Source organism: Hermetia illucens, chromosome 1, assembly GCF_905115235.1.
Source record: "Hermetia illucens chromosome 1, iHerIll2.2.curated.20191125, whole genome shotgun sequence".
Classification (NCBI taxonomy): domain Eukaryota; kingdom Metazoa; phylum Arthropoda; class Insecta; order Diptera; family Stratiomyidae; genus Hermetia; species Hermetia illucens.
In genome coordinates, this window is record NC_051849.1 from 56,007,506 (window position 1) to 56,022,790 (window position 15,285).

General features: G+C 40.4%; 1 protein-coding gene across 1 annotated transcript in view; it reads right to left on the reverse strand.

The window, feature by feature from the left end:
- The window catches only part of LOC119652314, a 34,862-nt gene that overhangs the window by 1,842 nt on the left and 17,735 nt on the right, over positions 1-15,285 (reverse strand). Inside the window, exons 3-7 of the mRNA XM_038056327.1 lie at positions 9,766-9,879; positions 9,536-9,695; positions 9,382-9,470; positions 8,942-9,277; positions 8,783-8,884 (exon numbers count right to left, since the gene is read on the reverse strand). Coding sequence (XP_037912255.1) covers positions 8,783-8,884; positions 8,942-9,277; positions 9,382-9,470; positions 9,536-9,695; positions 9,766-9,879 — 801 coding nt within the window. The remainder of the gene's footprint in view (positions 1-8,782; positions 8,885-8,941; positions 9,278-9,381; positions 9,471-9,535; positions 9,696-9,765; positions 9,880-15,285) is intronic.

A 15,285-nucleotide genomic window follows, 5' to 3' on the forward strand; every position in this document is an offset into this window, starting at 1 on the left:
ACTAGCCAAAAACCAACCAACCAACAACTTCAAACCAAACTGGTCAAAGAGGAAGAATAAAGATAGGAGACTACAACTTTGAGACCGTTGATAATTTCTCCTATCTAGGGTCGAAAATCACAACCGATAACAGCTATGATGACGAAATCCGCGCACGGTTGTTGGCAGCCAACAGAGTCTATTTCAGCTTATAAAAACTGTTCCCCTCGAAACGTCTCACCATATGGTCAAAGCTCTTACTGTACAAGACAATGATCTTGCCAGTCCTCATGTATTCCTCGGAGGCTTGGGTTCTTAGCAAGAAAAATTGTGAACTCTTGGCCACGTTCGAGAGAAGAATCCTCCAGAAGAATTTTTGGCCCCCTATATGAGGATGGACGTTTCCGTAGCCTACATAACGACGAAACCTATGAGCGATACCATGACCGTCAGGTTGTGAATAAAATCCGGCTCAATAGGTTACGGTGGGTGGGTCACTTAATCCGTATGGATGAGGATGATCCAGTACGGAAAGTCTATAAGGGAAGACAAGGCAGACCCTGTCTGAGATGGAGCGATGGCGTGGGTCAAGACACCAGACAATTTTTAGTGATATCGAATTCGTGGACCTCGGCACAAAACCGGGATGTCTGGAGTTCCTTATTAAGGTAGGCCTAGACCGGATACCGGTTTTTGCACCGTTGATGATGATACTAGCCAGCGAGATGGCTGGTGACCTTTTTTATCTCTTGAACTTATGTTTTTTTAATCCCCAAGTCTTCACTTTGCTGCAACTATAATCCTATAAACTTAGCTTTGCTAATGGAGCAAAATAATTGAGGTTTTAGCGGGATTAGGCACTCCCAACGGTCTGGTACATATCACTATAGAATTTCTTTTGGAAAAGCTGTTGTGCTACAATTCGGACAGCTTTTGGTGTTCAACAAAGATCAGTCCTGGCTCCATGAAGACAGCAGAGACATCTCAAACTAATTTACATGAATGTGAATGTTTTGATCAATTTCCTAACCATACAAACTAGACTTAAGGTTTATGTTTTTTATTTGGGAAAATAGCGAAACTGATTGCCGAAAAGCAGTTGAAAACCAGGAAAAGTTCGAAAACATTTCAATCAAAGTTAGTAGTATAATAGTTAAAGGAAAGTAGTAGTTAAAGGAAAAGGCCGAAAGGTAAGCCCAACCAAGATCTCACAGGCTCTGCTGGGAAAAAGCTACTGTAATGCAAATGCTTTGCCACGAGCTTCCATTTTGCACGAAATGTGCATAGAGAAAATCCTTTCTGGTTTTGTTTTCTTAGTCATTTCATTTCCGCGATTCCCATTACACCCTATAGATGCGGTTAGTTTTTCCAATGTCCAATCACCCTTAAGCAAACCCCTTATCTCTCCACTTCTCCTATTCTTCGTAAGATAAGACCATCGAAACTCGCCTTATACTTTTCTTAATTTGGGTAGACACTGAGGACACAAAGATGATATATTTAATATTTGGTGGGGTAGTCATCAAGATAAAGCATGCAGTATATGTTGATTTTTGCTGTGGCCACTACAGTAATCGGAGAACAATCAGGCATTTGTATGGAACAATTCTTTTGTGTCAGTGCTAGACACGCTGGCTGCTGGATCGTATGAATAGAGCTTGAACAATAGGATTGAGAACTGACGACTGTGAAAGGTTTCTTCAATAGGAAGAAGTTGCATTTGCTCCAAATCGAAACAAAAACAAAACCTCTTCGAATTAGCAGGTATCTTCTCCATGATTTGTGAACCTCCAGGTCTGTGAACATACCATTTTTTGTTGGCATCGGTGACCACATGCAGGGACTGTTGTGTTCGCGTGCTAAAACTACATCTGATGCAAGAACACCTAAGCCGAAATTGGATTTGGTTGAGAAAAGCAGACTGACACATTCTATTGTGAAATGGATGAAAGCCTATTAGTTGGGCGTTCGCATCAAAGTTCACTAAAAGGAAGAGCGACGCAATAGTGTGAACTTAGGTGGTAGACCTTACGCGTATTAGACTAAGTTAGATAGATTAGAGAAACGCGTTACATAGCGTTGGAACGATGCAGAGAGCATGTGACGCCCTTGCATTGTATTGAAGAAGCGATTGTCCAATTTCTGGTGAAATTTAGAAATTTATGAATACCGCAAAGTCTGCCTTAACATCAGGAGACGCGGGCAGCATTGCAGGAACAGACCTGAGTTTGATGATTTGCACAACCAATACAAAACGTGAGGAATGAACTGCAGGTAGCTATCTCGAGAAGTAGAACTGGCCCCTTTAAGAGTTAATGCAAGGAGGCAGACTCCGACCCGAAAGCAGTCCTTAATGCTGCGAAGAGGAGCATTAAATTGTTTCGCTGAAACACTGACGACGTGCTTGAAAAAAAGAGTGAAAGCAAAAGTCTTTGAACTACATTTAATTCTTTAGGCCTATTATACGGCATCGGTAAAGTATTCTAATGGGTCGTCTGTAATAGGCCTATGCTGACCGCAGAAAAGGAGGTAAACCAATAAGGCTAACGTGATATTTACTCTCGATGTGGGCAATGTTTTTAAGCGGTTGTCATCAAAGGCTCAGAGGTAATACCAACAAATATCCCACAGGCTCTGCTGGAAAATAGTTTGAAGGCGAAATCTTTTGACAACATAAGCTGCCGTATGATTTATGTGACACAATAAGTCCATAACAGTTTAGCCGAAATCCGAATTTGAAAAAACTATCGCTAGAATATTGTATTATCTAGTCGCTGAACGAAAGATTTGTCAAAATACTTTTACTTTTTTTGTGTAAAAATGCCGATTTTTTTTTACTTAAAGAAATATTTTCTAAAAGAACTGAAAATCTTTTGTTCACCGACTACCTATTACCATAATAAATAAGTGGTAAACATTTGAGATTGATTGTAGTAGTTTTAGTAATCGTGTCCATTGCAAAGGTACTTGTACAGTTTCAAGTTAGTATTTTTCATTTTAAAAATTAATTAATTCCAAGACCATATAACACTATGTCTACCTCCACGTGGTGGTCGCTGGGAGTTTTTTTCTTCATGAAAAACTGCAGACGGAGAAGTATGAAGGCCATCCAGTAAACTATGTGATCGGAGTGGTTTCTTACTCAGCCAAAAAATGAAACCTGCTGTTATCGGCTTTGAAAACATAAACGAAAGGCTATGCACTCTGCGTTTGCGAGGCAAGTTTAGAAATATAAGCTTCATAAACGTTCACGCCCCTACAGATGAGACTGCAGAGTCGGAGAAGGATACCTTCTGCGAGGCAGTTGAGCGGATCCTCGAAGCCTGTCCCAAGTATGATATCAAAATCATACTTCGAGATTTCAACAGCCAAGTAGGGACGGAGCCGGTATTCAGGCGATACGTCGACTCCCATAGCTTATATAGGGATACCAACGATAACAAATTATTCAGTTAGCAGTATTGCACGAAATGTTGGAAGTACTTGGTTTGTACGGAAAGCGGTCCATAAACATACGTGGGTCTCTCCAGATAGGACCACTTTCAATTAAATTGACCACGTGCTGATTGAACGCCGCCACCTCTCATCCTTGTCAGAACATATAGGGGGGCCAATATAGACTCGGATCACTATATCGTTGGCATGGTGCTCCGAGCTCGAATTACGACACCACCTACAATTCGCTCTGACAATCAGGTGAGAGTGAATACTGAAGCCATTCACAACACAGCCCTCCGCAACACCTATAAGGGGGAAATATAATAGATGCTGCAATAACCGCAGCTAACAGATGCCTTGGAAATGAAGCATCAACAAACGATTTTCACAACCACCTTATCATTGATACAAAGATACTTGGCCCCAGCCGCAAGAGAAGTCGGAACGGCTGGTTTGACGATGAATGTAATCTAGCTACGGAACGGAAAAATGTTGCATACCGAGTAATGTTGCATTCTCAAAGAACGCGGGCACGTGCAGAAATTTATTACGAACTCCGTCGGGCAGAGAAGCGTGTGAAGTAGATAAGTACAGGGAGTACCCGCACTAGGCGCCGAAGGTGTACCAACAAGTCAGCAAGATGAAGCCTTATACACCTCGATGCTCATCCTGCTGAGACAAAGAGGGAAATCTGATTTCCGACTGAATGGGCATATTGAACCGATGGATTGAGTAGTTTGATGAGCTACTGAACAACCAGAACATTGGGGAGTTGGAGGTCTGCCAACTGAAGACGACGGACAAATTCTACCACGACCAAGTTTAGGAGAAACAGTCCGTGCAATTCATCGGCTTAAAAACCATATGTCCCCAGGAGACGATGGAATCACAGCCGAATTGGTTAAATAAGGAGGCGATCAAGTGGTTCATCAACTAATGCTCAAAGTATGGGACAGCAAATCAATGCCTAACGACTGGCAACGCGGCATTATCGGTCTCATACACAAAAAGGGAGATATCACGCTTCAGATCAGATTTTCGCTCCGCGGCAAGCGATGGAAAAACTGTTGGAATATCGACATCAGTTGTACCATCTTTTTATCGACTTTAAAGTCGCCTATGACAGCATAGCCATGGTAAAACTGTACACGGCCATGAGAGAATTCGGTATCCCGACGAAATTCATAAGACTGACTAGGCTTACGATCACCAATGTGCAAGGTCAGATAAAAGCAGCAGGATCACTGTCGAGACTATTCAATATCAACAACGGTCTAAGACAAGGGGATATCCTATCATGCGTCTTCTTCAACCTGGCTCTCGAGAAAGTGATTCGCGATGGCGATGTAAATGCGAGAGGCACCATCTCTTCATCGACATCATGGGAAGAACAACCCTTATATATTCCTCGGAGACTTGGGTTCTTAGCAAAAAAACTGCGAACTCTTGGTCGCGTTCGAGAGAAGAATCCTCTAGAAGAATTTTTGGTCCCCTACATGAGGATGGACGACTCCGTAGCCTACATAACGATAAAATCTATGAGCGATACCACGACCGTCTGGTTGTGAATAAAATCCGGCTCAACAGGTTGATGTGGGCGGGTCACTTAATCCGTATGGATGAGGGTGATCTAGAACGGAAAGTCTATAAGGGCAATATCTATGGTAGAAAAAGAAAACGAGGCAGACCATTCCTGGGATGGAGCGATGGCGTAGGTCAAAACGCCAGAGAACTTTTAGGGATATCGAATTGGTGGACCTCCGCGCAAAACCGGATGTGTTTGGAGTTCCTTATTGAGGCAGGCCTAGACTAGATACCGCTTGTTGCGCCGCTGATGATGATGAAGACCATATAGTATTCCCCCTGTAGACTCCAAAAACATCGCTTTGATGTTAGCTGCAAGCCACTTTGGACCTAATGCTCCGATCGTTATGAAATTTGGTGAAAATATAACTCAAAATTTTTCAATGATATTTTGCTTCAGTTGCACGATTATCACACAGAGGGATTTGCAAATGAGAAGCCTACAGTAGCGGAGTGGCATTCGTTATAGAGGAGCTAAAACCTCCCAAGTTTTCTCTACACTCTCCCCGCGAGTCCACTGTTCTGATCTCTGCCTTTCAGTCGCTAGTGCATCCATTTCAGCATTAGAACCACAGCAATCCAGATTGCATTCGGTCCCATCATATTTTCTACAGCTCAGTCTCGAGGTTTCCGCAAACTTCATACAATTGATGAAAATATGTTCCGCCACTTCGGCCGCAACTTTTTTTTGCACGTGAAACAATTAAGTGATTTATCTAAACCCAATGTGTACGGGTACTTCCTACCACCGTGTTTACTTACGAACGGTGTCAAATCATAGCCGTGAGTTTGGGCAGTCCACATGGTTTGAACAAGCCTGTGTGTCTAGCGACTATTATTTGCCTGTTTTCATACTGTTAGCAGCGTTTGGTGGTTGCTTTTCATATAAATGATGCCACTTATCCGCTAGAATTCTACTAGGATCATCTCTGTGATTATGCATACAGTCTCGTACGACGTTAGCTGTATTTCAGGTCGCCTATATTCGCTTTAGTTATAAGGTGGTCAACGAGGCATATCTCTCAAGGATTTTAGAACAGAACTACCATTTTTGTGTATGGGGCGATGAGAACATTTTTCCACAGGTTAGGAAAATGACAACCTTCGAGACTTTTGTCACAATATAGAGGGTGCCCCATTCATTCAATTGTAGAAATTTTAATGGTGGATGGCACCGCTCGTTTGAAGAGAATTGTTTTATTTACAGAATATTCTATGAATAGTGTCAAAAACTTGACCTGCCCCAGAAATTTAAAAGCTTCCAGTACGTCAATCGTTTAATCCCTGATTGGATACCATTAAAATTTCCACCATTGTGAACGGGACAGCCGTTAACGTTGGCTCAAAGTTGAAAATGAAATACTCTAAGGAAGGGAATGGAGAACGGAGAAATTAAGTAGATATTTTGGTAATATACCTATGTTGTTCTATGTCCAATGATTACACGACTTCTTGGAAAGGTAGTTGTAGGGATGATTTCAAATTCATGTTGTGCGAAGAAAGGTTTGCATGATTGCTGCTGGAGCTAAATATATAGGGTTGCGATAGGTGTTAACTTCAACGAGAAAATAAATAAATACGACGTCAGCCTTTGACAACTAGTTGAGGATTTGCATATTCAGTCCACTTGCCAAGTGAACCCTAAAGAAAACTTTGCAATGATATATGTATCATGGATTACGATGGTGAAACCCTTAAATGAGCGTTCAGTGATCAAACCAGCTTTACTTCAGATAAGGTATCCGGCGTATTTTGACAGAGCCCAAGAACATGTTTCGGCAACCTGGTTTCCTACACCCATGGCTCTTTATGACCAATGAAAATCCAGAAAAGCGCAAACAATTGTTATGTTTTGTACAGTTGGACGTAGAACTAGCCAACGAGAATGAGATATGTTTAGTTGGGAGATTGACTTTTATTAACGCTGCGCAAGGACATAACATATGTTAGCGGTTTGATGAATTTAATTTTCGATACAACGACCACCGTGCACCGTGGACTGGTAAACTTTTGTAGAGGTGCAATTAAATCAGGTACCGCACCAAGAGAGCTTTCTATAGAATAAAATCTGAATCAGTGATCAGATGAAAATTGGTGGAATAGTGAACCGCCTAACTTTTGCCCGGGTCGTAAAACCGAACAAAAGAGGGTAACAATTGTTCTGAGTAGCTGATGGCGTGGAAATTTGGCTGCTGGTTTAGTTGAAATATGTGGATGTGAGAATTGGCAACTGGAATGTTACAACGGGAACCAAATCGAAAGGTTCCTAGCGATGACTGATATTTCCATTTATCCTTTTGCTTTTGTTCACAGCTACTCGCGGGAAAGTTGGCTCTGCTACAAAGCTGATGATGGGTTCAAGGATTATTTGTCTCCGTGGATATCAATTTCGGTGGCTATTATGGATGATTATATAGAATGATGTACTCAACTTGAAACAAGCGTCAAAGTTAGCATTGATTATACCAGTTAACATATTTCCCTTATCACCATTCATGTGAAGAAGATCAACTCCTGGAGTCGAAAACAGAAACAATATTCATCATCACAAGGCGTTGTAATTGAAATAATGTTTCCGCGAGGATGATATTCAACCCAAGAGGTATGGGTACACTCTTAGGTTGCTCACAGAAAAAGGGCACAACATTTCATATTTCACGGCGGCGAAATAGCACAAATATATGATTGTCATTTACCAATGCATGAAACATAATGCTTTACCACCTCTACGTGCTGTTGTTGATGATTTGCTAAAATGTTTCAGCCCCCTCCAGGACTTCTCGAGACGTCTGCACTCTTCCTTCACTGTTTGTGCTATGTGTTTCTGGAGTGATTCATTCGTCGGCCGTCTTGGGATAGTGAATTTCATTGCAAGGCATAGTCAGCAATGGAATGGACTCCAACTTGGATTTCGAATTCCTCTGATTCCTCGGTACAGCATGTGACATTTTGCGCCAGCATGAAGACGAAAACAAACCTCCATGACGAACGAGATCGAGAGACTGATGCAGAATCAACTCGGCATTTATACTGTCGAACTTGGACGGAGGATTCATGAAATGATTTTGAATCCTGAACGCAAAGAAGATCGGACTTATTATAAAACATAGCATGGTGCTTGCTGTCTCTCTGTAGACTGTTGCAATTAGTCATTGATCTGTGAGCCTTGATCGTTTTCACAGCGCCAGCAGTATTCTGCATTTGATCATTTCTCATTGAATGACAAAGTGCATCCAGTGCCGTAAAGAGGAAATCTAAGTCTGGGATGAAAACTACACCAACCCTCCTATTATTATTTCACTAAAATTTGTATTTCATGCCTCTGAAAAATCCATCCCCTTTTCATTTGTCGCAGGCTCTACCTCTGAGGAATCCCCTCTTCTCTCCTCTCAGACTTAGTTCAGCTATATATACTGAATAATAAAAAAAGAAGAAAAAGAAATTAAAGCTGTTTATGCTTTATTTAACTCAGTGAGTAGTTTTGGTGAAACTCAAAAGAAATTCGTTTTCATTTAAGAATGCAAACAAAACAGATACTCGTGGACATATTTTCTTGTTTATGCTCTCTTCACACGTAAACAATTTTTGCAATTATTCGTTTTCCATTATTTTTCGGCTGACCGAAAGAAAATAATTTACTTCCTGCAAAACGAAAAATTTTGTTACATAACACAACCACACTTTCCGGCTTATTAGGCACATTTTGCTTCAATGTTAATTACTTGCACCGAGCAGACAATTTTGATAATATCAGTAATAATTATTTGGCTTAAAAACTTACCAATCATCATAATGACCATGGAATATGCCATAAATGCGCTAAACGCGTCGCCATTCCACTTTAAGCTTTTCATTGCAAATAAGTAGATGAAATCCTGATCATCTGCGAAAAAGAATTTGATGTTAGCTGTAGTGCGAAATGGATATTTCAGACTCATACCTGGAGCCGCAATTAATATAGTCAAGATAATAGATAGATTCAAAAACAGATTTCCCCTGTTATCACGCTTTTTCAGGAATACTTTGGAACACTCGTATACTGACGTGGGGTCGAAAAAGTCTGCGAGGAGACCTTTCTTTTTGTTGCGCTCCACCAAGCTGTAAAAGCTCTTGGCCGTCTCTCCCGGCATATAGTTGGGTTCGCAGGTGTCGAAGGTGAAAATTTCTTTGTTGTCAGCAATTTCATTGATGTCATCTTTTCGTTTTATTTCCGGAATAAAGAATATTACGTAGATTATTCCGGAAGCAAAGATAACGTCGCATAAGACAAACACCTCTGAAATGGTTGAAATCAATTTTAATTGAAATTTTACGATTGAAAAATTATGTAAGCGCTGCTGCAGTTCAGTCTTGCTTTGAAAATGAAGGGCAGATACTCACTGATGTATCCAAGATGATTGTATGCAAGACCGCTCAAGGAAACACCGATCAGTAGCATTATATGCAAGAATACTGTAAAAATCCCAAATCTATTTGTTCGATAATGAAATGATTATTAAAATTCATTCAAAGCAAAGTAATAGCATTGCAGCACCGAAATGATCGATCCTTTTCGGGGGTTGTCTCAGTTAAATAACTATAGATTCCAACATGGAACAACATATGTCCACCAAACATCGATGGTATCACTCTCTCCATTATAGCGTCGAATTCCATGGGTATTGCATCCATAAATACTGCGGACACGATGTGTGCTGCACAATGAAAGAAACAAATTAACACCCGCTTAATAATGTCAACAAGTTTTTGATAAGAGCCACCAACCTGTTATCGAAAAAACAGCTCCCATTAACGGCAGGGCCATGCATGGTTTCCTCAAGCCATTTCTATCGCTCCAACCGCCGGCAAATAAAATTACGATGATAGGAAAAAAAGATGCTGAAATTTTTTATCAAGACGTATTGTTAGTTGCAGTTGGCATGTGGCTTAATTCAGTTGGGTAGATTATGTAATGATAATTCTAATAATCTTTAATTGAGTACTTCGGGTAATCGAGCGATTAACTCAGTTAAAATGGCATGATATGTGGTAACAGTCGTAAACCTTCGATTAGAACCGGATGATAAAATATTGACATTTATAGTACTATTTTATGCTGAGTTACAGAATTTTCTGTTTACAGCTTTTTCAAGGTTTTGTGGAAAACAAAACATTATTAAAATCATTACATTGTCTGTTTGACTGTGTACCTCACGGACATTTCTCTGAAATGGGAATACCTACTGAACCAAAATTTAGTGAAAAGGTGGAAACTATGAATCCACACGCATGGAATGGCATCGTTTTACATTTTATTCAAGATTTAAGGTTTCCAAACATGAAAAAAGGGGGTGTATCATTTTTTCAACAACTATAGTCACTATAATGCACAGTGGTTCATCAACTTGTGCTCAAGGTATGGGACAGCGAATCAATGCCTGACGATTGGCAACGAGGCATTATCTGTCTCATACATAAAAAGGGAGATATCACACAGTGCAGCAATTATAGAGGTATCACGTTGCTGAGTACCATCTATAAGATATTCTCCACTATCTTACTAGGCCGGATAGCCCCATACGCCCAGAACATCATTGGCCCATACCAAAGAGGCTTCACTCCAGGCAAATCAGCAACAGATCAGATTTTCTTTCTGCGGCAAGCGATGGAAAAACTGTTGGAATATGGACAACAGTTGCACCATCTGTTCATCGACTTTAAAGCCGCCTATGATAGCATAGCCAGGGTAAAACTGTACACGGCCATGAGAGAATTCGGTATCCCGACGAAATTAATAAGACTGACTAGGCTGACCCTGACCAATGTGCGAGGCCAGATAAAAGCAGCAGGATCACTCTCAAGACCATTCGACATCAACAACGGTCTACGACAAGGGGATGCGCTATCATGCGTCCTCTTTAACCTGGCCCTCGAGAAAGTGATCCGTGATGCTGAGGTGAATGCAAGAGGTACGATCCTCTTCAAGTCCACCCAACTACTGGCCTATGCTGACGATATCGACATCATGGGAAGAACGACCCGAGATGTACAAACTGCCTTCATCCAGATCGAGCAGGCGGCGCGAGATCTTGGGCTGCACATCAATGAAGGCAAGACAAAATATATGGTGGCAACGTCAGCACCGAAGACGAATCAATCAACAACATCAAACCGCACTGGTCAAACACAAACACGAAGAAGAATAAGGATAGGAGAATACAACTTTGAGACCGTTGACAATTTCTCCTATCTAGGGTCGAAAATCACAACCGATAACAACTACGATGATGAAATCCGCGCACGGTTGTTGTCAGCCAACAGAGCCTATTTCAGCTTACAAAGACTGTTCCGCTCGAAACGTCTCACCATAGGGTCAAAGCTCTTACTGTACAAGACTATGATCTTGCCAGTCCTTAGCAAAGAAAAATTGCGAACTCTTGGCCGTGTTCGAGAGAAGAATCCTCCGAAGAATTTTTGGCCCCCTAAATGGGGATGGACGACTCCGTAGCCTACACAATGACGAAATCTATGAGCGATACCATGACCGTCCGGTTGTGGATAAAATCCGGCTCAATAGGTTACGGTGGTCGGGTCACTTAATCCGTATGGATGAGGATGATCCCGCCCGGAAAGTCTATAAGGGCAATATCTATGGTAGAAAAAGAAGACGAGGCAGACCCTACCTAAGATGGAGCGATGGCGTAGGTCAGGACGCCAGACAGCTTTTAGGGATATCGAATTGGTGGACCTCGGCGCAAAACCGGGATGTCTGGAGTTCCAGTTCCAGGCCTAGACCGGATATCGGTTGTTGCGCCGTTGATGATGATGATGATGATAGTCACTATAGTTAAATGAAAGTTTGATTAGTACTTTTTGAAGCAGGGTTTATTATTATATATATATTATTATGATACCTGGTGTAAAGTTGGGGAGATGTGGGAGAAGGGATTTAAAAAGGGGTCACTTAAATAAAGGGGTAGGAATAGCGGAAATATGAAGCACAGTATTGAGAAGTTTGGAGGAAATCGTATGAATATTATAAGTTATGGTAAGTGTTACTCGTAAATTTATTTGTCTTCTTCTTTTTCTTCAGCCTTTGTCCCGTTCACAAGCGAGGCCGGCTCGTCGTGATCGGTTTCGCCATTTTATTTTATCAAATGCTTGATCTGGATGCAATCTCGAGGCTTTTAAATCCCCATGCAGTGCATCAAGCCACCGTTGTTTCGGTTGGCCTTTTGGTTGTTTACTATCGACTTCGATGTTCAGACCAATCTTGGCAAGTGAATTTTCATTAGCGCGAATAGCGTGACCATACCATCGAAGACGCCTACCGCGACGAGTGGTGAGAGGGCGCTTCCTTATGAACAACAGAGACACGAAGCGATTTTGATAGACCCGCCATACTCCGAACTTTATTTTTCGGATCGTGGTAGAGTAATTGAACCCAACGCACGAGTTCTTCAGGCACTAAGTGTTGTCGTAGGGCATACCAGATGAGTTCGTGTGGCATACGGTCAAACCCTTTCTCCAGATCCAGGAATGCAATGTAAAGAGAGGGGATACTTTTCACGGTGTTTCTTCATGAGTAACCGCAAAGCGTCAATAGTTTCACACTTTTTGAAAAATTCGGCTTAATTCACGGTTATTTCAACGATTTCGCGAATACGGTTGTATCAAATTGAAGCCAAAGCTTTAAGTACTTAATTCTAGTTTTGCTTATATTTTGGCTATCTGAGCAAGCTATATGTTTTCTTGAGAGACACATTTCTAGTTGCACACGATGCTATCAACCATGAAGTTACCCAGTATATAGGGTCTACTGTGTTTAGGATTCAAGGACATTAAGAAGCAAATAGCTGAATGAGTTAGAAATAGGTTAGAAAAAAAGCAAAAAACTAACACTGAGCGAAATGGAAAACTACCTAATTAAGAAATCTTCAGTGATATTTACAAAAGAAGGAATGAGTTAATAGGGAAGCAGGGTTGGAATTATGGCATAAGATCCTTTGAACGGGAAATGTTGTAATAGCAAGGATTTAAATGTATGACAAACAAGTTGAAAGAAGAATTATCGAAACCATTAGCCACAAGTGGACATAAACAGAATACTAACAACAAGTAGAAGTAATTATGCTTAAAACATCCCTTTGGTGATATCACATTTTTTAAGAAAAATGATATTACAAAGTAAAATCACAAATATCATGTGTCATTATCCAAGCGAATATGTGATCTTATACCATCAACATCTTATGTTATACTCGGCAGTCGATATTAGCAAAAATTACTTATCACTAAAGTGATACTTGCTCTCAGTTTTATATTTATTTGTCACATCGGTAGCATAAAATGCAGCAGTACCAAGTACATATTAATGAAAAATTAAACTTTCATACACACAAGAGAAGAGATATTCTCTCATCCGAAGAACAGGGCATTATAATTTGGGGATTATAATTTTTGTGAAGGAACATTACTTATACTTAGAAGAATGTGAATTTTCTACTTCTCTATTCAGCATTGCAAAGAATCCACATAGTTAAAAATTATATAATTATATGCAAATCTCAAATCATTTTCCCAGGCCAAAGCCAACCAAAAGAACAGGGGATCATAGTACTAGGAGATTCACAAATGATACTCGGAATTGGGACTCGATATCCGCCACTGTCACTTGCACAAGGGAGAACTTTGTGATGCATCGATTATACCTTACGTTATTATTCGGTAGTATTTAGTGATGCTTTGTAATGTGGTATCACATCAGTACGCATATTACAAAACATTACTTATCACAAGAGTAATATCATCATCAATTCTCTATCGGGTGACGATACGGTGATGTTAAGTGATATTGTGGTGTATGATAGTGTTTGGATGGCGCTCGGTGATGGTAATGTGACTTTACACTATAAGGTGATATCACTTTTCCGATACTGCCTACATCACCTACCCATCGCTACAGGGGAGCATAATTCACCAAACACCTCCAAGAGGAGGCTACTTTCTAAAGGTCGATAAAGGTGTTTGTCGACAAGCAACAATATGAAGACCCGGTTATGAAAAAGTTTACAGTACGAAACTACGAAACTAGTTCATAAAAGACAGCTTAGATCAAACGGGGAGGAAAAGCATTAGAAGAGTGAGTGATGCTGAAAACTGCGTTATTAAGAAATGGGCGGAATTTATAGAGGTTCTTGCCCTGAGTATCCGGACGTGTATGTCAGCCAGCAGACAAAATTATTAAACTAATGCCTCAGAAACATTTCCCTTTTGTGTTTTTCTCCGAAAGGTAGATGAGCGGCTTACTCGTCGTCCCACTGTAATATAACGCTTTTTATTATTGGTCTACATGCTTTTTTATTTCGGAGAGCTGGAAGCGTAACTAGAAGGCACACTTTTATCTAATTTCATTTTCAGGTACATTTAAAATGATTTCTCTTAATGATATTTTTTCCGAGCTTTGAAAAATAGGATACAGGCTTGACTATAAAAAGCATTCAAATAAACAGTACATTTTATTTCATAGTTAAAAAGATATCAATCGAGATAGTAATAGAGACTATATCTTAGCCCTTAGAGGTCCCATGATTTTCTCTGCTCTGAATCAGGTTACTGAGGTTTAATCGTAGTTAAACTGGTGTAAGTTCTTATATGTCTTTTTCGTTTATATGACTCAGGGCCGATCGGCACGGTGGTGCGAGGAAGCATAGCATTTAACATCTATCATTACATCGAAGAAAGCTGCGATGCCAACGCAAGGCATACTTTCTGCTTTCTAAGTAATTTCCCGTAACCAAGGAAGACTTTGAATTAGAGCCCTGTGTTGATGTTATGCAGTCTCATTCCTCAGAGAACATTGAATTTAGCAATCGCAAACGCAATAAATCCGACATTATACCATCTATGCTACATTAAGTACAAGAAAAGGTTTTTCGGTGATTGATATGAACCTGTTTTCATAACGAAGACAGGCAAATGTGGTTATGAGACCGCGAAGTACTTTAGACCAGTTATTCTGACCTTTTTAAGGTTTTGTGTAAAACAAACCCCCTTTAAGTTCATCCTAGCACCACGAAGCAACAATATAGGCTATATCATAGAGCATGATCCTTCCAAGTTTAATAGAAAGCGCACCATTATTGACAAAGTTATAATAGGTCAAAGTTGTCACTTCTTTGCAAATTCAAGATTTTAAATGTCAATATCACCCAAAAGTGGATATTCTCACATAATATATGCATATTATTACTTGTCACGTATTAATGGGACAAATGCACACTCAAATGTCTTTATAAAAGAAAT